At 33.0% G+C, this 27,810-nt stretch overlaps 1 protein-coding gene across 2 annotated transcripts; it reads left to right on the forward strand.

The window, feature by feature from the left end:
• The first annotated feature begins 10,170 nt into the window (after positions 1–10,170).
• Positions 10,171–26,603, forward strand: LOC106759516 (E3 ubiquitin-protein ligase PRT1). Of its 2 annotated transcripts, XM_014642720.2 has the most exons (8): positions 10,171–10,330; positions 10,883–10,911; positions 10,996–11,175; positions 23,558–23,638; positions 23,720–23,914; positions 24,024–24,224; positions 24,877–24,971; positions 25,860–26,603. In XM_014642720.2, exons 1-8 carry the CDS (start codon positions 10,245–10,247, stop codon positions 26,172–26,174), a joined length of 1,182 nt encoding a protein of 393 aa, XP_014498206.1. In that variant the 5' UTR covers positions 10,171–10,244; the 3' UTR covers positions 26,175–26,603. The 2 variants fall into 2 exon arrangements, with proteins under 2 accessions (XP_014498206.1, XP_014498205.1); XM_014642719.2 differs by having other exon boundaries at positions 23,558–23,914.
• The last annotated feature ends 1,207 nt before the right edge of the window (positions 26,604–27,810 follow it).

The following is a 27,810-nucleotide window of genomic DNA, read 5'->3' on the forward strand; positions in this document are numbered from 1 at the left end:
TATTGGGGTTCTAGAAAACTATTGAGACTTGATGAGGTTTTGGAAAATCATCAATGCTTGTTAGGGTTCCCAAAAACTGACACTAGTTATTGGGGTTATCCAATAGGGGTTTCCAAAACCGTCGAGACTGGAAATCATTTTAATTTTTTTTTTGTGCATTATTGAAATTATTTGATCATCATAAAAAATACTTTAATAATAAACCATAGTGAAATAATCTGAAATCAAAATTAAATATTAATATATAAAGTAAATTGTAAACATTAGAAATACAATTAATTATTCAACATAAGTAATAACATTATATAATCCTAAAAACTAAATAAAAAACATATTCTGAACAACTTTCATTAATTTTGTTCGTCATTATCCTCATCATTTGGTATGCTTCCGTGATTAGATGCCTACAATAAAAAATAATAGTTAGTCAGTAAAATATTACACCAAGTTTGCAATCCATGCGTACTGAATAAGAGTTTTCTATTGTTGCCTACTACTTGAATGGAACCCCTCTATGAGATTACAGGACAAATTAAAGATGGATCAAATGTGATGGGAAGAGGAAAGAGGGATGGAAAACAGAATTGAGAAGAGGTTCAGGCCGTCATGGAATTACGAATTGTGCGAGAAGAAAACTTAACAATGAACTGAAAAAGGAATTTAATTTAGGGATTGCGACAATATTAAACAACGACGATAGAATAAATAGAGAACATAATAGAGGTTCAGGCGACAACAAAGACAAAATGACAAGCGAAGGACCAATATTTTGTAGTGGAGGAGGAAGAAAACGTAAACTTAAGGATTGTGCCAATGTCTAACAACAACAAGCACAATGAACAAAGAAAAAAAGAGATGTTCAAGAGACATAGGCAGCACAATGACGAGATGAAGTACGAAAACTCAATAATAGAGGACGAGGAAAATGTCAACTTAGGGATTATGGTTTGATGAACAAACACCAACACAATGAACGAAGAAGAGAAGGCACATTCTAGGCAACAACGACAGCACGACAATAGGGCCAAGGATGAAGAAAATGTCAATTTTGGGTTTGCGGTTTGATAAAATTAAGGTGGCAAAGTAAAGAAGCACAGAGACAAGACAAACAAGTGAAGAAGAAATAGTTACACGAGTACGATTTGACAAAATTAGGGTTATGGGAATAATTTCAAAACATTAATCAATGATTTTCTTCAAAAATCATCAAAAAAAATGTAAAAAAAAATAAATAAAAAAATAAACTTAATTGTAGTTTTCATTAAAACCACCATAAATTTATGGAGATTTTTCAAATGGCCAAAAATTAACTTCTGATAAATTAATTGCAGCTAGATAGGCGTATGCCCCCCCCTCCCCCCTCACCCTCACAACTGACGTCAATGAGGGTAAAAAAGACTGTCTTCTCGCCTACCTCAAGCCCTTGGTCGTCTGGTTATGGCAGAACAGACGTCTATAGACATCGTTTGTCCTAGAAACTGACGTCTTGTTTACCAACTTATTTACGGTAATGCCACCATCCATTAATATACATCGAGCCATCCATTAACCGACATCTTATGAGTGATGTTAAAGACCGTTAAAATAATGAATTAATAAACTTAATCTCATTTTTATCCAGTGAAATTTAAACTCATATTTACATTCCAACTACATATATTTATTAAAAATAAATACAAAATTTAATATTATAAAATAATATAAATAATAACTTAGTGTTATATAACTTGGTTATAATTTAATTTATAGAAACATTTAACCTTAATTCTTCATGACACTTCGTCTACTATTTCACATGAGACCTTTCTCTGTCACATCTCTCTCCCTAAAAATGTCGTTTAGTATGATGAAAGAGAAAAAGTGAGTAATATGGTAGCACGTAAATGATGTCGTTTTCATCAGTATTCTCATAATCATTGCTCAATTATTGAAGCTTTATAGGAAAAAAGATAGTAACAATTTCACTTTCACTACGTCCACGTTTACATAAGAAAATAATGACAAAATAAGGAAGATAACAGTTGCATTATGCACTCTATATTTATATATGAATTTAATGGACACGTAGTATAGATAAATGGTAGATTGAGTATATAAGTATTTACATATTTTGTATGTAATTAATTTTAAACTTAAAATTATTAAAAATTTTAAGTTTATAAAAAAATAGAGTAAAAAACTTTATTTAAATATAATTATAATTGCATATTAATATTCATTTTTATTTAATAAATCATTGTGATAATTATAAAAAAAATAAGTATATTAAAATATCCTAATTATTTGTCGAATTAAAGTTTTGTACTAAAATTATAATTTTTTATTGTATTAAAAATAAAATAGGCCAATATTTGTTATACTTTTTATATGAATTATTTATCGTACTAATAATGTAAAAATTAGATTATTGATTAATTTTGAATTGGAAAACATTGTGTAAAGTTTAATACTTTATCTCTAAAAATTTTTCTTATTCTTTTCTTTAACTTTCATTTTTTATATTTTATCTCTTAAAATTTGATAACATTTTCTCATAATTGAAGAGCTAATTAATCATATTTTCAAATAGGATAAGAGATTCAAACTTTATTCTGGACTTCATTTTCACTCAAGTGAAAGATTTTTTTATTCAAATGAAGGATTGTTTACTTAAGAAAAAATAATTATACAATTCAATCCTTAGATTTGTTCCATTTTTGCTTGAGGAAAAAATTATTTTTAATTCTTTTTTTTTCCTCATTTCCTATTTGATACATTGTATTTAAATGAATATCATAAATGTAAAATAAATATTAGTTTGTATATTTAATTTATTTGTGATTTTGTTGAAATGAATTATGTTGTAAGAAAATTATTATTGAAAATGAAAATATTTATATGAATATGTGATCAAATAGATGGGATGATATGTAAATTATTGTTTGATTTGTGTATTAAGTATAGACACCTACGTTGAAACATATATCCTCTTATGAACTAAGTCATATAGACTTATTTCAAGTGGTGAGTATGTGAGAGGAATCCTAACACACGACATGTATAGATGTATGGAATGAATTGTAATGGATTTATCTTAATTTCATATTTTTGAGTTCGCTTGTAAATCCAAGTTTATTGAATTAGATGTTAATATAACATACTTGATATGGGTATTTTGAAAGACAATTCTACTTCATGAATATATTTAATATATAGATCCTTGTTCAATTTTTTTTAAATTTGTATATTGGTATCATGGTAAAGTAAAGAAAAGTAAATATTATAGCATATTTAAAAAATGTAATGGTTAAAAGGGAAGTACATAAATCACAATTCAAATGTAAAGAAAATAGCTTAATTAAATTCATGAAATAGTAATGTTTGCTTGTCATTAAAATCTCTTGAACTTTTCTATCATTGTCTTATTGACTCGATGTTAAGCTCAAACATTTTGAGAGACGTCTCTTCCAAATACTCTTATGGGAGATTTGAACCTAGGTTAAGGCGATTTAATGTTTTGAGTGATATGATTTTAAAAATAACACTTTACGAATTCTCTTATCAAATGATTATGAAAGACAAATTACATTTAAAAATAATTTTCTACCATAAATTATTTTTCAATATAAAGAAACAAATATTTAACAATCCATATAAAATAGTTCAAGAAAACACTCATTTTTTAAAAAAATTCTAGAGATTAGGAGTCCACGACCCAAAGACCCTATATTTCACCTATATCCATATCTCACTAAAAAATGAAAAGTTAAAATAAGATAATTACCCACTTAAAATGAACTTTTGATCAATAATCCTTAAAATAAGAAGGGAAATAATTGATAGAGATGCTTAAAATAAGAAGGGAAAGAATTGATAGAGATGCTAAAAATGACAGAGGAAGAAAAGAAGATACTCTCTTTTTCTCTCAATCTTCAATGCATTAGAAATAGGATAATGATATTTAGACAACATTTTTTTGACAATATTTGAACATTGATTACGTGTCAATCTGTGATTGGTCAAAAATTACTCCATATAGTCAAAAAAATGTTGTCTAAATATCATTATCCATATAAATATTACTTTTGATATGAGTAAAGTTAGTTTTCCATGAAATTACTTATTTTCACATTTAAGAGAAATAAACTAAATTTTAGAAGTTACAAATAAATCATACACATTAAATTAATAATTAAAATAATGGCATATATAATTAACAAAAAAACAAAGTATTATAAATTGAGGTTTTCTTAATGAAGGAGTGTAATATTTTTTTATCAAAATTACCAATATAAGCTAGTTTTTAAAAATTACAAAAATAACTAAAGTCGCATAAATGCGACTTTAAAATAGAAGAAGTAATGAATTCAATGTTTCAAAATCACGAGTTTTGCTTTTATATGAGAGTATTTTGCAACTTTTTTTTACTACATTTTAATATTTAAAGTTGGAAAAAATATTTTTACATTATTTTGATAGAACACTTATTTTCTTACTTGGTTTATTGTTTATTTATTACTATACCAACCTACTTTAAACCAATGATACGTACACTATATTAAAATAGGAAAATGATATATGAACAACAAATTCAGACAACATTTAGACACGGAACACGTGTCTAAATGTGAGTGGTCCACATGAAAAATAATTTTAAAAAATAAAAATGACGTGAAAAAAAAATTGAAAAGGGTTTCAATTTTTGGAGGTTAATTCGCATTTTTTCAGAATTTGAATCTGATGGAAGGAGAGAGAACCGAAGCTGCAAAAGAGAGAATGCCAACCCTTCCTCCCATCCCAAATCGACCACTTCGATAGTCTCTCGAACTCCCTCCTCCACCTCGTCTTCAACAAGATCGGCGACGTCAAAGCCCTAGGCCGCTGCTGCGTCGTTTCTCGCCACTTCCACTCCCTCGTACCTCAGGTTGAAAACGTCGTCGTCCGCGTCGACCGTGTCCTCTCCGACGACGACTCTTCCTCCTCTTCCACCGCCTCCGACAAGTCCCGCGGCCCTTTTTGGAACCTCCTCCACCTCGTTTTTGGAACCCTTGGCCAGTTTTCTTGTTTAGTTTTCTCTTGAAGTTGCGAAGTCAAGGGTTCTTTACGGTTTGTTTCACTTCAGTTTTTGTTTTTTCTTTTTTGTTAATTGCTTTTTGTGGCGGCTGCTTGACTGTGTATGTCTATCGAAGTGATCGATTTGGGATGGGAGGAAGGGTTGGCATTCTCTCTTTTGCAGCTTCGGTTCTCTCTCCTTCCATCAGATTCAAATTCTGAAAAATGGGAATTAACCTCCAAAAATTGAAACCCTTTTCAATTTTTTTCCACGTCATTTTTATTTTTTAAAATTATTTTCCATGTGGACCACTCACATTTAGACACGTGTTCCGTGTCTAATATATTGTCCGAATTTGTTGTTCATATATCATTTTCCATTAAAATATTTAAAATGTTGTCAAAGCAACTTATGTTAAATATCACCGTCCTTTAAAATTTTATATATGTTTTTTTAATTTATAGAAATCGTTTACGATTTTTGTTTTCTTCATTACTTATATATTTTAAACTTTAAGTTTTTATGTTTTTAAAATTTGTATATAAACATTTAATTTAATTTTAAATTGTTTCTTAATAATATAGTTAAAGGTTTTTCTAAATTTTTTTATCTTATCTTAAATTCTTATTCAATCATATTTTTCTTATATACTCTTTATTTTGAAATATTTGTTAATACTTTAGATAATGAACTAAAAATAATGTTTTTGATTTCTTTTATTCTTTAAAAGTTATGCTTTTTTTTTTAATTTTATATGAAAATGTATTAAATTTGAAATTTTTAGATAATTTTATTATTAAAATAATAATTAAAAAATTGATTTATTTATATAAATATACATTTATCTTTTTAATTTTAATTACTAATAAAATATTATTAGACAAGTTTAATAATATATAAAATTATCCATCAAATTAATAAAAATATGATAATAAAATTTATATTACTAAAACACATTTTGAATTTTGAATGATTTCATTACCAAATTAAAATTAAAAATACATATATTTATCTAAAAAAAATTGTAATACAATTTGAAAAATAAAATTACCTAAAAAATTCAAAAGAAAAAAATGGTTTCCTAAAATATAAAACTAAAAAGATAAAGTAAGGAGAGAGAAATCCTCAATGTAAAAAATGACTCTTGTATTATTTGAATACAATTTATCTATGTAATTTTTTTAAAATCTGTCTAGTAATTTGGTTAAAACATTATACTATACTGGAAAAAAAATCTATAAATTGGTTACTAAATTCAGTGCTTCATGAAAGTTACTTTATCCAATAAAGAATAGGTGAGAGAGGGTCTCTTCATAATGAATACTACACTCAACCTAATTTTCAAATTCAACTTTGGTCTTGTAACCTTTTCATTCTCTAAGGGTAAGTAACATTATTAATTGAGTTTGCATTTCATAAATTAGGTCAAAATTATTCGTCACCTTTTCTTTATTAGAACCCACATTTTGATTTTTTATTTTTATTTTAAGTTCTTACTAATAATAAACCACATTTCCTTCTTTTACTTCACATAACTTTTCATCTGCTCAATAGCTAAAAGGTATCCAAAGATATGAAAGATTGAAGAACTTTGTAGTAGCCATTCTAGTGTGGTTGAATTTTGTTTCACAATAACAAGAAATTTTTATCCTTAATTTCTCTCCTTTAAGTAATTGTTTGGACTACATAGAAATGAAGAATCCCAACTTCACATATATAATAATGCATGTTGTATTGAAGATTTTGATCTTGCATTTGATATTGGGCGTCTAGGTTGTATATTTGTAGTTTTAATCATGTTAGTTCTTATATTATTATTATTATTTGAATTTTAAGTAACATTGAAAGCTTTGATGTTTTTTTAAAGCTCTTTGTAATTTTAAGTTATATTTTAGTGGATTAAACGTGTTTTAATCAATTAAAATGTTATTAGATTTGTAAAAAAAAATTAAGAAAAAACATTTTAATCAATTGAAATGACGACATAATAAATTTAAATCATTTAAAACTTAAATTTGTGTGTTTAACTTTGATCAAATCGACTAAAACAAATTTTTTAATCAATTAAATTAACTTAAATCATAAATTTATTTTTAATCGAATAAAATTTCTTAAAATACACAAGATTTATTTAATTAGAGTGATTATAAGTAAATGTAACTTTTGCAATAGAATAACCTATAATTCTTTATGTCTATCTCTTTTTTTTTTCATGCCTTTTCAATTAATATATTATTTATTATATATTTAATATTAATGAAATTTTAAAAATAATTAATACATTTCAAATCTTTATAAGACTTGTTTTACAAATTTATTCAAATTAATTTAGTTAAAGTTAATAATCTTTTTCGTAAAAGTCTTTCATAGTTCACCTTATTCCTCTTTACTTAACCTATGTTTCTAAAAACATATATAATAAAAGATGCATAATTTATGATCAAGTTCTTGTCAAATCAAACTGGAATAAACTAGCTATGAAAACTTTATGGAAAAAAAACTATTTGATTAAAAGGCCATAGTTGATATTTTTACTACATTATTAAAACATTTTTATAATACATTGAAATAAAATATTTACTTACCATTTTTAATATCAAACATATTTACCCATAGAGTTAATACTATAATTTAAGATATTTTATTATAGAATATATTTTATATAAGTTATACTTGTAATATTCTTTTTTTTTTTGCTTAAAATTGTTTTATACACCATCTTTATTGAAAAGAAAAAAATTGAGATTAAAATACAGTTCGAATCATTTTCTTGATATTAACAATATACAATACAACAATAAAAAAAATATACAAATAGATGAGCTAAATAAATAATAATAATATATTTTTTATCGTATTATAAGTTTAAATATACTTTTAGATAAAAAAAAACAAAAAACTCAAACAACGTATTATATAAATATACACAAAAATATGTTATATCATTAAACAGTATATCTGTTCCAGTGAGGTCGAGCAGCACAACCCCTTCATAATTTTTTCTTTAGTGACCGTCGGCTTCTTCTACTCTCTCCTGATCATCTGCCCGTCTGATTCAATGTTCGCTCGGGAAGGTACCTGCTAAAGGCACTCCGATGCTTAAGTTAGTTCAAGTGTTCGATTGTCAATGCTCAGAATTGAATCGGTAATAAATGAATCCACTGGTACCTTTGACCTCTACGTATATTGTTGGCTATGTGCTTAGTATTAGTGTGGTCCTAATCAGGACCTAATCACAACCTAATAACCTTAAACCATGATTAACTTAATTAACTTACTTAACCTTGACTCTCGAGGACCCGAACGCCCACGCTGTCCGTCTGGTGATCTCAACTACATTAGTCATCTCTTCTGGTGTCCGACTATCCGACGCTCTCCAGCACGTAATCGTCCAATAATCCCCTGTACAACATCCATTACGGATCTTAGTGTTAGAAAACTAAATTGTAATTCTTATAGCAACTTACGAATATAAGTGTGATTTTTCATTATTTTTTTTAAAGTCCAGATGAAGTACTAGGTGTCATTTTTCATTATTCTTTTCAAGAATTATTATACAACTATAGAGAGTTATCTTTCATATTTTTGTCGAATCATTATACATAAAAATACAAGAAGACAAAGAAAAGAAAAAAAAAAAAAAGAAAAATTGTAAGCTTCTCGTACCTTTCTCTCTTCTTCTTTCTTCACCTCTTTCAAAATTCAACCTTTTTTTTCTAAACTTTATTCTCTAATATATTTATAAGCAATGTATAAGTAAAATACTATATTTTATTTTTATTATCTAACAATAATTATATATAACAATAGTTTAGAATATCTTTTAATTTATAAGAACATGCTTTAAAATATTTATCAATATTTAATAATATTTTTTTTTAAATGAAATAATTATTCACCATATTTTATTTTATTTTTTAAATATTTTAAAATAAAATAACTTTTAAGTTATAATTAATAAACTGTTTTATTTTAATTTAAATATTTAAATATATTTTTAAATATATTTTTTAATTATTAAAATTTTTAGAATCTAAAATATCAAGCATAGTTACTCATCAAGTCAATAGTATAACTTAAGACATTTTATTATAGAATATATTTTGATATAAGTTATCCTCGCCTAAAAAACTTAAGCTACCCATTTCCATAATTTTTTTCATAAATTGAGTAGCTAATATTTTAACTTGAATAAAATGTGTTTTACCTCAAACTTAATTTAAGCTAGGTTTACTTCTTACATTTATAAAGTTCTTGTATTTTCTGAAATATCAATGGAGTTTTTCTTTATTCCTAAATTTATTTTGATATAAGAGAGACTAAAAAACGCAGAAAAATTATATTTAAAATGCAGGGACAAAACTAATCTTCAAGGTTTCTAAAATATATTTTATCCATTTACTTTTCATAGTTCATAGAGATTTTTTACATTGACTAAGACAACTAACATAAGAATAAGTCATGTCTACCTAAAAAACATTATAGGTTTTTAAGTTTGTTAACGTACTAAATTAAAATCTCAAAAAGGTCAGATCAAACGTTCAATAAAAGTCACCACCAAAAATAAATCAAACTTGAACTTAAATATTTTTAAGTAGGTCGAACTTATTTTAAGCCTAACCTATTTAAATCCAATTAGTAGCACTCTTTTCATCAATATAGTTAAAATTTAGAGGAAATAATATTTATAGTTCAAACATAGTTAATGTTCCTATATTCAGTTGAATTCTCAATCTTAAAAGGGAAATATAAATTTAGTCTCTTTTTCCTAAAGTTTTTTAAAATTAAACAAAGATTAAAGTTACCGATTTTTAAAAGTTGAGAAACACTAAAAATATAAAAAGCTATTTTCTTTTTCTATTATGAACTAAACTTATTAAATAAATAAGAAATGGGACGCACGATAATACGTGACTTCCAATGTTATATTTAATTATTAATTTATTTATTTTACTTTATTCAATTTATTTCCTCTTTTGAGGATTTTATAATTCGTCTATTATTGTGAAAAATATTTTTATTTAATGTGATCTTTTCCTTTGGGAGAAGAGATTTAGACATTTTTTACTTTTTATTTTTATATTGTACGTAATAATTAAATATTAAATATTAAAAATATATTGTAGAACACCAGGTTCCTTTGTTCGTTCCTATCCTGATTCTTCTGTGACTCCACCGCATTCTCTCTCTGCGTTGTTGGGACATTCAAGAAATGGAGAACAACGCACTCAGAGATCGAATCTTTGCGGACAATGAACACGAAGAAATCCCTGATTCATTCGTATGCTGCGTTTGTCTGTAAGTCTATTCTAATTGCATATAATTTGGAGCTCTTCTGTTTCCAAAGTGAAACACCCTTTGTTGTGTTGTTAATCAAGATTCAATTGTGTGCTTCAATTCTTATTCATATTTCCATAGGGTCACCAGGGATACCGTTATTTCTTAAAAAACATGAATTTTGTTCTTGATTCAAGCTTAGACGATGTGGACAATTCCAGGGTTATTTTTCTTTTCCTCGATCTGAAGTGGGTGCACTTGCATTTTACATTTGGAATTTCAATTGAATGCGAAATTCCTTGGACGTGGTGTAAATGCTAAGAAAAAGGAATAAATCAGAGTAATAGTTCCTTAATTTTTGTTTGAAAAATGTGAAATGTAATTTGACTCCAAAACCCAAAATTATTGTCTCCTGAGGAAGGACTAAAGGTTTCATATTCTTGAGCTTTGAAATTTTTAATCTATTGTTTGAAAAAATGGATTGGCTATTGTGTCATTTTAAGTCGGCGTGAGCTGCCATATTTCCCGTTTTCAAATTGTGTGTACTGATTTTGGTTTTACTTCATTGTGCAGGGATCTATTATACAAACCCATTGTGCTATGTAAGGCAGCATTATTTTCTAGAGATGCACGTGATTATGCTATCAGTTTGATAAATTATGTCTTTTTTTCTTCTCTATTTGCAGCATGTGGCCACATATGCTGTTTCTGGTGTGTCTATAATTCCATGAATTGTCTGCGCGAGTCTCAATGTCCCGTATGTAGGCATCAATACTATCACTTCCCAACAGTCTGCCAAATGCTTCACTTTTTGCTCCTTAAGATTTATAGTGTTCCTTACAAGAGAAGGGAAGAGCAAACGCTTGGTATATCACTTTCCCTAATGGCCTATGCACGGGCATACTAAATATGTGTGCAATAATTCTTATACATCTCAATGATTTATTGTGCATTGCATTGAATATAATTTTGTTTCTAAAATTGCTATGGTCTTCTATTGATGGTGATCCGTTCAAGCTGTGTGATCGATGCATTCCGACATGATTGATTATGAGTTATTATTGCCTACTTTTGTCGTCCATTATTCTTTCCGAATTGGCGCAGGCTCAATTTGGGATCCCTTGTTCTATTTTACATATATCCCAATGCTAAGATGGAGGGATGATTAAGGTAGAATTTTGGTTAGCATCTTTCATAGAAGCTCACTTAAGGTTGTTTGATTATACGTGGAAAAAGAACAATATAGATTCTAGTGAGAGAAGTTGATCAAAGGGAAGGGAGTTCAATTCAAAATGACAAAGGAAGAGTTAGGGAAAGATTAAGAGAAACCATTAGAAAAACTTGATCCAAGTACTGAAAATTTTCTTTGGAAATTTTCTTTTCACACACACCTTGAGCAGGATTCAAAATTCAACTTTCGCACTAGAATGAGATACTCTATCTTGAGTTTTGCTTCTTCATATTACCAAACTTTTTCCAAGAAATATACAGTACCTAGGGGTAGATTTTCTGTTAGGAACATAAGCTGCATAGCATCACTAAATATCTTCATATCATAGCATCTTCTTTCTTGAACAGTAGCCCTATTCTTGGGCTTGATCAAGTACTACAATTTTTTTGTCAATTTCTTGTCTTTCTCTTGGATTATGGTTAAACTAGTTTATCATACCAATTTCATAAGCAATGTTTGGTTTCATGTGTGATAGATAAATAAAGTTTTTGTTAGGTTCCTGGGTTTGGAACCTAACAAGAACACACTCAAAAGATGGAAACAGTAATGGAAGAATGGGATTTTTTATTATTCACGGTAAACAAACTCTTTCTACAAAGAATGGTTTGGGAGCATAACCTCCCTGGTTGGGAGCATAGCCTCCCTCTTCTAGCCAAAGTCTAGACTTACAAAGAATTCACTCAATAATCCCTCATGTACAGAATCCACTCCCTATTTATAAAGTTTCTCTTCCCCTTCCCACTAACTAACTAACAACTAATTCCTAATCTATTTCCTTTTATTCTGCACACAATATATCCTAACATTACACCTCACTGCAAAACAACCTTGTCATCAAGGTTGGAACCCTAAACTGTTTCCTCTGAACGTTATATTGCAGTCCTGCAAAGAAATATCCTTGCCATTGGTCTTCTGGTGTTTTATATGTTTGTGACAACCATATCTTGAATTCTTGGATGAAAATTTTCCCACTCCCAGTCCCTGTTACTGCTGTCAAACCATCCAATACTACTGCTACTGTTTGCAATTTTAAATCTGGGGGCTTGGGTGGTGGTCGATATGAGAGATCCTCCTCCAATGACTTCCACTCTTCCTGGATTCTTTTAGCCCAATTTTGTGAAGTCCTCAAAATCTCAACTTTGACTTCATCGGCCCTTGTAGCAAGAACACTTTTGGCAGCTGCTCCATCTACTTGCAAACTCTCATGTAAAATTTCCACACTCCCCATCTGTGTTAGTGCTGCCCAATTCTCACATAGACTGCTTCTTCTATTCCCTTCAACTATCTTTAGTAGAGTTGGGGCCAGATTTTTCCAAGAAAGGTGCTTGAATTTTTTATGCCAAGTCTTGCACCCCTAAACTACATTTTCTTTGCTGTTTGGGTGTGCTTTTGTTGATCCTTTGGTATTTTGAACTTTAGAAGCATTTTTTGCCCTTGTTGTTTGATCTTGGTTGTCAATCCCTTCATAAGTGATCAACTCTTCTCTTTTCACCCTCGAAAAAATTGGTGTCTCCTTACCCTTCCTAGCTTCATTATTGTCAGTGGCATCCTCTCCTTTTTGCTCCCAATTGTTTGCATTTTCTCCTCCACCTGAGCTTTTTTTTACCCGTCTTTACTGTTTTGACATTCACATCACAACCTACCACACTATCTCCATTAAAAACATCAACTTTTGCAACTTTCTCAGCAGTAGTAAAAACAACAGCTTTTGCAACTTTTTCAATAGTAGTAAAAGCCACAACTTTTGCTACTTTGTCAACAACAGTAAAAACAACTTTTTTAACTTTTCCAGCCACAGTCACACCCATGTCTCCATCACAGTTTGCATCATTGCCTTCCTCTCCAAGTATATTTTCTTCTCTCCTATCCTGCCCTCTAATTCTTGCAAAACCATCAACACTCAAAACTGCAGCTTTTGTTTCTCTTTTCTTCTCAAAAGCAGAGCCTCTATCTCTTCCTCCAAACCCCATTATTAATGCCTCTTTCAACCCTTTCCAAGAAAGGTTCTTGGTTTTACTTTTCCAGGCCTTGAACCAATAGATTGTACCTCCCTCCATGCAACTGTAAGCCAACTTGAGCCTCTCCATCTATGTGACATTTTGGGTGTCAAAAGACTTCCCTGCTTGAGAGATTCATTCCAATGGGTCCAGCCCCTCAAACCTGGCCAATTCTACCGGCTGCCTCCAATTCTATTCACCCCTGACTTCCTCTAACTCCTCTTCATCTCAACCCTCTTTTTGCCCTTTCATGACAGATTCCTTACTTCTTCCTAAGCCCTTTATGTGAATCTTGATTTCTTGTAGCATTTCTCTTATTTCTTGCATATTTCTTCTGTTTTGCCATGCTTATTTTTGATTCTGCCATGCTCATTTTCTATTCGCTGGTCCTCCTCTCCAAGGTATTGCTTCTTCCTTCCATGCCTCCTCCCTTTCTTGATCACTTCTTGATCCCTTCTTGATCTGGCAGCCCTCTCTTATCTTCTAAGGAGATTCGACAATCCTCTCCCAAGCGGAATCCCACAGTTCTCCCTTGATGATCCGACAGCTTCTTGATCCGATAGTCCTCCCTTGATGATCCAGCAACTTCTTGATCCTTCACCCACTTTGATCCGGCAGGTCGGACCAATTTGTTAGGTTCCTGGGTTTGGAACCTAACAAGAACACACTCAGAAGATAGAAACAATGATGGAAGAATGGGATTTTTTATTATTCACGATAAACGAACTTTCTTTACAAAGAATGGTTTGGGAGCATAACCTCCCTGGTTGGGAGCATAACCTCCCTCTTCTAGCCAAAGTCCAGACTTAAAAAAAATTCACTCAATAATCTCTCATGTACAGAATCCACTCCCTATTTATAAAGTTTCTCTTCCCCTTCCCACTAACTAACTAACACCTAATTCCTAATCTATTTCCTTTTATTCTGCACATATTATATCCTAACAGTTTTCTAAAGTAGAACTCTTTTCATTTCCAAATTTATTTTATTATTTTGTTTAATATGAGCTTTTGAAGTTTTATATCCCAACTTTTATTTCAAGAAGATCAAATAAAATACTTTCTTTAGGAGATGCAAATCCCATTTCTGGAATAATCAACCTTTATTCTAACATGTTATCGGATCAACCACATGCCTTCCTCCATCCTTAATAATCAGGTTCCTCACTTTCTCTTATATCCAACACAAGATCTTTACTCCATTCCTCTTCGTATCTTTGGTTGCACATGCTTTGTCCATAATCTTACTCCAGGTAAAGATAAACTTTATGCCAAATTACTCGAATGTATTTTCCTTGGTTACTTACGCTTCAGAAGGGGTATAGTTGTTTTTGCCTCAAATTCAATGTTATATAGTTCTTGTTGATGTCTGAGACTACCCCTTTCTACACTTCCACTATATTAGATGTCAATCTTACCATCGAACAAGTCTCGCTTGTTCCAGCTCAGGTGATTGCTTCTCCTTAACGCCCTCTGCTTCAATACCATAGGTAGGATCAAACTCCAATTGTGACTGACTTTACTGATTCTCAAGCATCATCTCTTGCTATAACCACCCTTTTGCCCATGCCTCTACACCTGAACTTCTTATTGCAATACGAAAAGCTATTCGTTCCTCATAATCCCAACCCTCTCTATGCTTTTACCATTAATTATCATTTTTTGTCTCCATTCCATTTCTCTTTTGTTTCTTCTTTGGATTCTACGTCTACGTCTATTCCTAAGACCACAGTTGAAGCCATGACTAATCTTGACTGACATCAGGCAATGGTAGAGGAGATGGTAGTTGTACATTCTAATGGCACTTGGAACCTTGTTCATTTACCTCTTTGGCAAGCAAATTGTTGGCCATCGTTGACTTGATTGTCATATTGGTCGGTTAAAAGCTTGCTTGGTTGCCAAAGGATATATATAAAGATTTTTGGTCTTGATTATGTTAACACTTTTTCCCTTGTGGCCAAAATAACTTTTGTTCGTCTCTTTCTAGCTATGGTTGCTATTCACCATTGGCCTCTTCATCAGCTAGATATTAAAAATGCATTCTTATATGGTGAGTTGCAAGAAGTTTATATGGATCAACGCTCTGGTTTTCTTGCTCCCGATAATTCTTGTCTTGTTTGTAAGCTTCAATGGTTTCTCTTTGGTTTGAAGCAATCTCCTCGGACTTTGTTTGGTCGTTTCAGTTCTGACTTGACATAGTTTGGCATGACCATGTGTGAGGTTGATCACTCTGTGTCTCATCTTTTCACTCCTTTTCTTGCAAGTGCATTTACCTTGTTGTTTATATTGATGACATTGTCATCACGGATGACGACGAGATTGGGATTTGACAATTCAAACAGCACCTTTCACAACAATTTCATACTACAGATTTGGGCTCTCTAAAATATTTCATAGGCATTGAGATAGGAATTTTACATGTTGGTTTTACTTCATTTGTCTTTTCTGTCATGGCTTTAGTCCAATGTTCACATTTTATGGTTTTTCGGATTGAGATAGGAATTTCTTTGACACCAATAAAGCTTGAACGTTTATTAGAGAGATTGTTGCTGCAGACATTGAGAATATGATATTATAACACACCATCTTATTTCAATTCTCGATGCAATGGCTAAATTCTCAATAACAATTACCTCCTTACTGTTATTTTTAGGAATTCTCACCTTTGAGTCAAATAACTCTTCTTGCTAAATGGATTGTTTTCTTCTTTGATATTTTTACCAAAAGAATTTGTCTTTTTCTTCCTCACTGAGTTGGTCTGATCTCATTTGTGGTGACTTCATCACTTAGATCTTGAGCATACTATGAAGACATTTGTAATGACAAGAAGGAGAGCTCCTTTATTTCAAGTGTTTTCTCCTCCTGAAGTCATGACTAACATAAAAGAATTTTATTTCATGAAAAAGGTGATATACATGATGATAAAAACACTATGACTCTAAAGAAAATAACACTTGTACCACTTTTTACAGGAGAACCACTAAATACACATTTAAGATCTCTAGGATCTAATTTGCTATTATTAGGATTATGATAGTAACAAAAACAACACAGCCAAAGATTCAACAAGGTAAACTTGACACTAGGGAAGCAAGGTCTTTGAATCTTTTGTAAATAGTTTGAATCTTTTGGAAGTTCTTGTACAGTGATAAGACTTTTGTTAGTTGTGAGATATGTAAATCATTCTGCATGGGTAGACTATTATCATTTACAACTTTAAGGAGTTGTTCTCTAGTAATTTTGAAGTATGAATTGCAGAGCGTAGGAAATGGTCATGTGATTCTCTAGTAATCAAGAAACCAAACACCTAGAGATACGAAACCTATAATATTGAATGTACTTTTACCTTTTATGGTAGGGTATACAATCCAGGGGAGTTATTCATTGATTCAACTATTGTTCTTAGACAATCTAGTTTCTCCTTATTGACTTTCATACCAGGCATTGAAAAAACACTAAAATGCAAAGACGTAACAAAGAGAACTTGTTCGGAAAAGGCACAAAAAAAAATTAAGAACTACTCATCAGAGTCAAATGGGACATCACCACCTCTTGGTATGGGCTCAAGAGGTTCCAATTGCTACTCCTGTTACGGTTGTGAATAACGGTGGTGGTGGCTATTTACGTGGAAGTAGAAACACGACTCCCAAGATCAAGAGCTTTAATACCAATTTTTGAACTATGTAATGAAATGTATAATTTTTTTATTGATAATCATCTCACCAATTATATTTTCATCATCTCTATTTGTAACAATCAAACTCTTTAAAATAAGGAAATAAAATATGTTTTAATGAATAAAAAAATTCTGAAGAAATTTTCTCTGAATCACAGTATGGAGATATCGAGGATACTTTTATCATAAGAATGCAAAATTTACAACACATATAATCAGACCAAAAAGGGAGCAGAAATACTTAAGTTTGAAATAACTTTAGTTTATAATATTATTGGACCTTCCTCCTCTAGGTGGTGGTTTCTCTTCTTGTGATAGAGGGTTTTTTTATGATCAACATGCAGGGCGGCAGGGGACATAGTAACTGAACTTTTGTGTTAAGAAAAAAAATGTTATAATCTTGGCAGTTTAAAGTAACCAGCCTTCTCCTTTCCTTTCTTTCCCTTGAATTGCTCTCTTCCTCTTAATATGTCAGTTTAGGTTTTCTTCTCTAGTGGACTAGTCATAAGCTGTCTGAACATTTTATTTTCTTTACTTGTCTCGGGTTTTTCATAGAGTTCATCTTCTCTATTCTCTTAGTAAGCAATGAGCCATTTTAATACTTAGTGAAACAACCTCTCTAGTGGTGAAATGCTTGTAGAAAAGAGAAATACAGTGGCATTAACCCCAAGCTGGTTAAATACAGTATAGCTTAATGGGAGGCAAATCGTGGAGTTGTTGAGAGGACACTAAGGCTGCAAAGACAAATGCACTAACTGCTGTACAATGGAGCTGTAATTCACTAGTTATTTCAGATGCTGTCCAAATCTAATAGATCATTGTATTGAATAGTGGGATCGTAATCTTTTACCATAAACATAGCTGCATGCACAACAACATCGACTATGAGAAATCAACCAATCCATGTTTGATATGTAAATAATTATAGTTGTGTACCATAGTCAATAGCCCTGCATATTGAGATAGGTTTTTGTTTAATTTCAGAGACCTTATCTGGAGACATTAAAACTAGATTGTTCAATTCAATTGATCAACTAGTAGAGGTCTTCTGTTGGACTTCTTAAATCAAGAAGTCAAGAAAACAGGTAACTCACACAGAACAACCACACTTCTCTGAATATACTTCTCTTATTCAATGAATCAAGAGTACAAGTGAATTGTAAACACCCCCAAGGAAGCCCGATCTCCCTCCACCAGACTAATGCTCCAGTAAACAACCAGATACAAATTGCTCCCGCCCTTTACCACTAGTTCTTATTTATACTCCCCTTTTTCTCTAACTAATTTCTAACAGAACTTCCCTCCTAATTTCTAACACACATTCTCTCCTTCCCGCCTTTATTTCTCCTTACATATACTTTTATGCCCCTATCAATACCCCCCTCCATCTTAGCAACCTTGTCTTCAAGGTTGAAATGTGGAAATTGCTGCTTGATGTACAACTCCTCCTCCAAGTTGCTCCTTCTACTCCTCCCTCTAGCCATTGGATCAGAATTTGAGATACCTCCTCTCCTTGTTGATTTCTGTCTCTCCTCTGTAATACCTTTAAGGGTCTATTTCTGCAATTACTCTTGCTGTGTAAGGATGCTTTATGGGAATAAAGTGCCCATATTTGCTTAACCTATCCATCAACACCATTATTGTTTCAAACTCCTGAGATTTTGTTAGCTTGACCACAAAATCCATGCTTACTTCTTCCCAGAAGGCAATGGCTGCAGAAGTCCCTGGGGAGATGATGCCATATTTTTGTGGTGTCGGTAGACCAAACAGGATGCTACACAGTCTGTCACTGTCTTCTTCATACCTTCCAGTGAAATGTCCGGGCAAGTCTTCTATATGTTCGGTATACCCCCGAATGGCTCCTATAGCAGAATCATGGAATTCAGATAGAATCTTGGGTATCCATTAACCTCCCCTTAAAATGTAACCTTTCGTTCTCCAGTGTGTAAGCAGGATGTGAATCGGGATCATTTTTTATCTCTTCCAATATCTTTTTCATCCCCTCATCCTTCTCTACTTCCTCTATTATCTCTTGAAAATCAGGCCAATATGGTATGGTTATCACTCGTAACATCTTGTCCCCGTCCCTTCTTCTCCTTTCCTAGACAATCCGTCAACCACTTTGTTTGAAGCTCCCGTCTTATAATATGTATCAAACTCATATTCCATGAGTTTTGCTAGCCAGTTTTGCTGGTTCTGAGTTGTTATGCACTGCTCCAACAAATTCTTCAGGCTTTTCTAGTATGTAAAAACACTGAAACGCCTTCCCAAGAGATACTGACGCCAGTGTTGAATGGCCAACACCAGGGCCATCAACTCCTTCTCATAAACTGACTTGCTCAATGAACATTCTGACAATGCCTTGCTGTAATAAGCTATGGGTTTCTTATTTTGTGACAATTTAGCCCCTATTCCCTTCCCGGAAGCATCACATTCCACTTGAAACACCTGTGAAAAATCGGGCAGAGCTAGAATAGAGCAGTGGTGATTGCCTTCTTAAGTGCTTGCGTGGCTGGCTCACCCATCACCGTCCACTCAAACTTCCCCTTCAAGAGATCCGTAAGAGGTCTCGCGATCTTCCCATAATCCTTTACAAACCTTCTACAATAACCGGTGAGTCCTAAGAAGCCTCTCAACTCTTTGATACATCTGGGTGTCGGCCACTCCGTTACCGCTGACACCTTCTCACCATCCATCTCCACCCCTTGCTTCTATATAATATGGCCCAAATATCGAATTTGCCTCCTACCAAACTCACACTACTTCTTGTTTGCATACATGTTTTGCTGCCTCAACACCTCCATCACCTGTCTGAGCTGTTCCTCACGAGCCTCCCATGATTTGCTGTACACCATGATGTCGTCAAAGAAGACCAACACGCTCTTCCTCAGGAAGGGTCTCAACAATGAATTCATCATATCTTGGAAGGTGGCAGGAGCATTCTTGAGGCCGAATGGCATTACAAGGAATTCGTAATGCCCCGACATTAGTCTGAAACACTGTTTTTGGCACATCTTCCTACATCCGTATTTGGTGGTAACCCGCTTTAAGGTCCACCTTGGAAATATAAGCTGCACCATGAAACTCATCCAGTAGCTCTTCAATTACGGGTATGGGGTATTTATTTGGGACAGTAAGTCTGTTTAAAGCTCTATAATCAATACAAATGCACCAATTCCCATATTTTTTTAATAAAATAACTTGACTAGAATATGGCTGTTACTGGGCCTAATAAGGCCCAAGCCCAACATCTCCTGCACCTGTTTTCTATTTCAGCTTTCATCAAGTGAGAATATCTATAGGGCCTCACATTCACGGGTTCGGTGCCCTCTTTGAGGGTTATGTGGTGATCGACCCTTCTGACAGGAGGAAGTCCCTGCAATTCCTGAAACACCACCTCGAACTCCTCTAGGATCTCCTATAGATTTTTCTTCTGCATAGGCGTTAAATCCTCTTCTCTTGAATTTGTCTATGCTATTTTAGATTTATTCAAACTCCACACCACTGCTAGTGTTTCGATCTTGGTTTCCTTCTGCAACATTTCAGGGGTAATCATTTTCCTCATTAATGTGCTGTCCCTTTATTACCACCTCAGCATCCTCAGGCCCATACCTCAATGTCATCTTCCAATCCACCCTAATCTCTTCCAATTTTGCTAGCCACTCAACTCCCAACACGACATCCACTCCTCCCAACTCAAAAAGATAGAAGTTCTCTCGAATCTCCATTCCCTCTAGTGTCAAGGACTACCGCCTGCAACATCCTTGTGTCTCCTTTCTCTGGCCATCCCCCAAACATACCCGATACGGTGTCTCTTCTCTTTCTTTAACCTCAGTCTTCGACCAAGTGCGTCAAAATGAAATTGTGACTTGCCCCGTGTCGATCAGCACTACGATCCTCCGGTCTCGAATCCAACCAGCCAACTTCATGGTGTTGGATTGCGTTATCCCTTCGGCTGAATACACTGGCAATTCCATGCAACGCTGTTGTGGCTCCTCTCCCGTTTCCGCCTCTTCCTCGTTGTCATCGGCCCCCATAATCATCACCTTGAAACTCCTCTCTGCGCAAGGATGCCCGGGACTATAAGGACCCCCATAGTGAAAACAATGACCCTCCTCCCGCCTCTTGAGGTATTCCGGATATGGTAGAGTTCGTACTTCGCGATTCGGCCCGCCTCTGCCTGTATTACTTTATGCTTTCGAACCTATGGTCCTAGTCATCACTTCCTTCTTTGAACCGAAACCTCCTCCACTACTCCCCTGTCTCTCCGATGACCCGCGATAGGTCTCCGTTCTCGCTACCGTGCCCGCAATGGCCATATATTTTCCACACGTTGGTCCTCCTTTACTCACCACACCACCTCCGGTCACCCTTGCGACCAATCCCGATTGCTCCACGTCCTGAGCCCTTCCCATCGCAGTTAATAGGTTGCGTGGATCGTAAGGCCGAACTAGATCCCTCAATCCTGCTTGGAGCCCTGCAAAAAAAATACCCAAGCAACTGTTCCTTTGTCACGCCTGTCGCGTGAGCCACCGGGATTTCGAGTTCCTGCACGTATTCCTCCACCGATCCCTTCTGTAGCACCGCTGCCAATTTTTCGAAGATCGTTCCCCGATGTCTACCTCCAAACCTCTTGACCATTGCCTCCGTCAATGTCGCCCTGGTAGGATTCTTAACCTTCTTTCGCCAAAAGCGAAACCAATAATTCACTCCCCCTTCCATGCAAATGTACATCGGCTTCATCTTCTCTCACATTTTGTAATTCAAAGAACTTCTCCTCCCTAGCGATCCATCCCATCGGATCGATCCCTTCAAAAGTGGGTAATTCCACTCTCTTCATCCAACTCTTTTGAATGTCGCGTTCTTCCTCCATTCATCCTCAGATTCATCCTCCTCCATATCCCGACCTTCATTAACCGAATGTCTGCCTTCAGAACTCCTCCCCTAGATCCCTCTTCTCCCACGGTCGCGATTCACGTTTTGTCTCCCATAGTCACGATTCACGTTTCGAGCCATTCCCCTCATCTCCGCTCGAATTTCCTCCAACGTCACTTCCATGGCATCGAATCTCCCCTCCAATGCACTCACCTTGTTCTCCATCTCGTCTCTCCTTCGATATGGATCCGACAGGTCGGACCAATATTATTGGACTTCTTAAATCAAGAAGTCAAGAAAACAGGTAACTCACACAGAACAACCACACTTCTCTTATTCAATGAATCAAGAGTACAAGTGAATTGTAAACACCCCAAGGAAGCCCGATCTCCCTCCACTGGCTAATGCTCCAGTTAACAACCGAATACAAATTCCATGCCCCCGCCCTTTACCACTAATTCTTATTTATACTCTCCTTTTCCTCTAACTAACTTCTAACTGAGCTTCCCTCCTAATTTCTAACCGACATTCTCTCCTTCCCGCCTTTATTTCTCCTTACATATACTTTTATACCCCTATCATCTTCACCAAGTCAATGGGAGGTCTTCAAATAAGTTACATATAGTTAAATATAGTGAAAATTATATATGAGATGAATCTAGGAAACTAACTAAAGATAAAAGATAAATATATAATAAAGATAATATATCTAACACATATCTTAAAGATTATTGCACATATTTATATGCTACTTAGAAGAGAAATGTTAGAAATGATGTAAATATGGCTGTTTGTGTCTGATTTCATGCTGTATTTGTAATTATAGTAGGGTAATTGTAAATTCTTGTCTTTACGTCACTTATATAACAAATATCTTCCACCGTGTCTGTAATTCACATTCGGATTCCGTACTATAATAGGTACTTGACACCGGCAGCTATTGGAAGTATCCATCTGTCTTGGATTAAGTAGAATTTGGCTTAGTTTGGATAAACTTCTCATAAAACAGATATTTGAGAAGTAGGAAAGTAAAACGAACCAAACATCTCACATATGTCAGTTATGCACCCTAGCTTTTGGAGTAGATGAGAAAAATTAAAAGAAAAACTAAAGTGCATAAATTAATTTTAACTTTTGCAAGAACGATTCATCTTACCTCATTTTCTTCTGGTACACAGTATTTATTGATATGTTTATATAAACTAGGCCTTTCACTGATAAACTCTTTCTTCTCTGTTTTTGATTTTATGTCCTCTGGTTTTATGATATCCAAAATTTTATTATATGATTTTGTTCTTTCTTTGTTACTGCATTATGATTCTTGGTATTCCTTTTATACTTCTTGAAAATGTAGTTTTCCCCTTCTTTGATGCTACTTTCTAGTAAATTTGTATTTAGCATAGACGTAATCCTTTTGTCTACTTTGTTGGGCTAGTTTTGACAATCATTCTTATTGAAATCTTGCTTCAGAGGAAGAAAAGAAATCAGGATTCTACTCTCCTCAATTTGATCCTGAGACATGTGAATCACAAGCTAAATTTGGTCATTCTGGTATCCCTTCTTCCACCTCTATTATGAATTTGACATCCAACTCATGTAATGGGGGAACTTCTGAATGTATGGAGCAATCAGGGTCCACCACCCATGAAAGAGACGAAGGAACAGGCTATTCTAATGGAGAGCCTGATATTGTTGGAACTCCTGCTAAAAGAAAAAAATTGCCTCAGGAAGATATTTCTCTCCAACAGAAATTATCAGTTGCAGATGTGACGTGTACAATGTGCAAGCAACTTCTCTTTCATCCTGTAGTTCTTAATTGTGGCCATGGTACTCAATGCACTTAAGTTTTCTTTCAAGTGTAACTGATTGGATTTATTAATAATAAAACACTTAAGTGGTATTTTGATTTTGTTCTACTTTTCCACATTCCCATCAGTATACTGTCAAACTTGCGTCGTCAACACAGATGACGACATGCTCAGATGCCAGATTTGTCAAAGTCCACATCCCAGTAGGTTTCCAAAAGTATGTTTGGAGTTAGATCACTTTTTGGAGGAACAATTTCCTGAAGAATATAGACAGCGGAGAGATGCCATTGAACTACAGCAGATCAAAGTCAAACTTGCGACACCTTCTTGTATGTTTATTGCATACATTTTTATTACATGACTGATATCTTGAAGCGTACAGCTTTGGGTGAAAATATAGGAATATATGTGTATATCTTTCAGCTTTCCATTGAGAATGTGATAGAATATTGGGAAATGTGTTTTAGTTTTCATACTCTCTCGGTCAGGCATGGTAAAAAAGTTCCTGTATTTTCATATTGATGAATCTGCTCTTCAAACTTGAAAAAACATGTGTATTTAGTTGCCCCTCTAATAATTCATCATGTTTTTTAAATTTCTAAAGGATTAAATTCACACCTTTCTTAAGTTGCGGACCAAATTCATCACTTGAAAGTATAGGAATCTTGACATTGTATAAAAGTATAGGGATTAAAAATATACTTTTTTCTAGGATATTTTATATTGTTTGGCCTGTATTTAGCGTTCAAGCATAACCGTTGTTTATACTAAATATTTGAATCCGAATTTACTTAAACAACCAAACAATGTATGAAATATATTAAAATATGGAAGTCATTCTTGTGGTATCATCTACAATACTCTAAATGTTTTCCAGATATTTTCCAAGTGGTGATTGATTTATTGTTGTACGGTATTTCTTTCATTATTTTTCTATCTTTTTTCATGTTCTTCTAGTTACTTCTGTTGGTTGTCTTTCAGGTTCATTGGATAAGGGTAACAAAGGAGAAAATACAGATTGGTGGTCAGATCCTGACTCAAAAGTTCACGTTGGAGTTGGTTGTGATTTTTGTGGGGTAAAAGTTCTATTCCATCACATCTTCCATTTTTTTGTTCATTTTGTTGCTCCGTTTCCATTTTCTCTTGTTTTTATCGTACCTTTTATATTCTTTTCACTTATTGTCCTGTAGTAGGTCATTAAGTACATCAAGATTCTCTATTCATTGATCTAGATAGGTGTGGCTGTCATTTCATGTGGTTGCTTGTCTTTCTTAATGACTAGGTATTGACTTGTAATTGACAATTAAGGTATCTCATGTGCACAAAGGGAGTTATAGGTTCCCTGTTCAAGTTCCAAACCTATAACTTGCCTATTTGCTGCACGCTGACAACTTACAATACTTTTCAATTTTTTTTGTTTTCAAGTTGATCTATATATGGTTTTATATGGAAATTGCATTCTGTTGAAGTCATATTTTGTGTATTATTCAAAGTGATAATTAACATAATCTTAGCTTTAGCAAAAAGTCAAGAGTTTACTATTTCTTTAGGGTTCAGATGCCAACCTGAAGATTTAGGCCTGTTCGATTCCCTTTTAATATTTTTGTTTAAAAGTGTTTTCTAGAATAATTCCAATAATTTTGTCGTTCTAAAATGTATCTGGTTAAAAAACTGTTTCCAAAACAAATAACAACTTGGACATGTTTTCTTATCCTGTTTTCTTCGAGTCCTCTATTCAAATGTTCAAGAATCAGTTTTAGAAATAATAAATATACCCGGAAAAAAACTTCCAAATTTGCTTTGGGGAGAAACAACTTTTAGATTTTTTATTTTTTAAAGCAGTTAACAAACAAGTTCTTATTTCATATCTTTTTAACTTAGTATTTCTCTTAAAGCTGCAGTGTCTATGACTCTCATGCTTCTAGTTTTTGTGTAGAATGCTAATGTGTGACTACTCATCACAGATGTTTCCAATAATTGGAGATAGATATAGATGTGCTGATTGTACGGAGAAGATGGGTTTTGATCTCTGTGGTGATTGCTATGCAACTCGTTCCAAACTCCCCGGTCGATTTAATCAACAACACACCTCAGAGCACAAGTTCAAGCTTGAACAATCCAACATTATTCAAAACATAATGTTGAGGCTGGCCACAGCACAGTTAGGGGACACTTCTATTGACCTGGAGTCTGTAGGAAACTTAGAGATTGCCTCAGACAGCCCCACTATGTTTGATGATGGAGAAGATAACCACAGTGATTCTGAAACCACCAATTGAGAAACTGAGCTTAGCAAAAGAAAAAAAAAAAGTCCATGGTCTTGTGTTGTTGTGTTTGGTTGGGGGGTTTAAGTGGATAACTCCTGATTTTAGAGGAGGAAATAATGCAGTGCTGAAGGAAGTTTGGTTTGGGAAATTCTCAATTCTACATGGTGTATTCAGTTTCCTAATGCATGGCAACTTGACTGTTTTTATGTCTCAGTTCAGCTGACTTTGTCTACAGCTTGTGGCAATCCGTGGCTATTTTCTGTTGTTGCATTTGGTACAGGCAATTCTGTTACCCCTTTCATGGTAACAACCTCATTCCTATGTCTGGCTATATCAACATATTATTCGGCAATGTACATATTCTTGGAGTTTGTCAGAGATCTATCATAACTGTTTCTTACAATAACATTAATAATATTTAGTATATCATTGTGAATAATATATACCACAAGCACTTTCTCTTAACCTCGTACACACACACACATATGTATACGTATGTGTATCTATATGTATTATCAATGATGATGGCATGAACTGAGAATGTTTGAAGTAACTTTTATGGGGTTGGTTTTAGATTCTTGGATGTAAGTTTAAAACCAAAGTGGCTCCTCACTTTTCTTAAAAGGGTATTTTAATTTATTTCAATAAATTTTACGATTAAACCTGTCAAAATAAATTTACCAATTAAAATATGCATGTCGTGTTTCTCGTTCAAGAAGGGTCAATTTTTTCAATAAAATTTTTAGAAGAGAAAAAAAAATTAAATTAACTTTTTTCCCTTAAGTTTTAAAAGTTTTTATTTTTAACTCTTTCATAAATTAATTTCAGTTTACATTAAACATCAAAGGTAAAGATATTAAATGAAATTGAAAGAACCATATGGTGGTGTAAACTTTCTTTGAATTCATTTCAATGAGGTGGAGAATGAAACAACATAAATATAGGAATACTTGTAGTCAGTTTTCTTTACTTTTAGAGGTGGGTTTAATTAAGTTTTAAGTTCTTGAGGTAATTGGGTTTGGATTAGCCCACTAAACAAATTGTACCAAAAATTTAAAAGAAAAAGATTTTGACATCTTTGAACCTTTGACACACAGAATAAGTCTCCATAGTTTGAGTGATTAACCTTATAAGTCAAACATCATGTTAAAAAGCTGACAGACAGAATAATGTAAAAGCACTATAGTCACAATGACTATTTTTGTGACACCTATAAATAGGAGTAGTTGTATTTGATATCCACTTGTTTGAGTGTGAAGTCTAATAAACAACACTTTATTTTTATGTAGTCTAAAGATGTTTTGTGTACTTAGTCTAAAAAGACATTATATTTATCAATGCGAGTTTTTCAAATAACTTGAAGAAATTAAACAAAACTTAAAAAAAAATTATTTAAGTTAAGAACAAATTATTTAAGTTAAACAAATTTACAAAAACAAATTATTTAAGTTAAAATTTAATTTAATATAAGTTATTTTTCTATTGAAATAGGCCACATTGAATTAAATGGTATAAGCTAATTTTATTTGGAATAATATATATTACATAAAATTATAGGAAACCAAACATTAGAAGCATGTTAGAAATTAAATAAAATTTTAGAAAAACAAAATTTATTTGATGTTAGAATTTGGTTACATATAGGTTA

This window comes from Vigna radiata, chromosome 4 (genome assembly GCF_000741045.1).
Source record: "Vigna radiata var. radiata cultivar VC1973A chromosome 4, Vradiata_ver6, whole genome shotgun sequence".
NCBI lineage: Eukaryota > Viridiplantae > Streptophyta > Magnoliopsida > Fabales > Fabaceae > Vigna > Vigna radiata.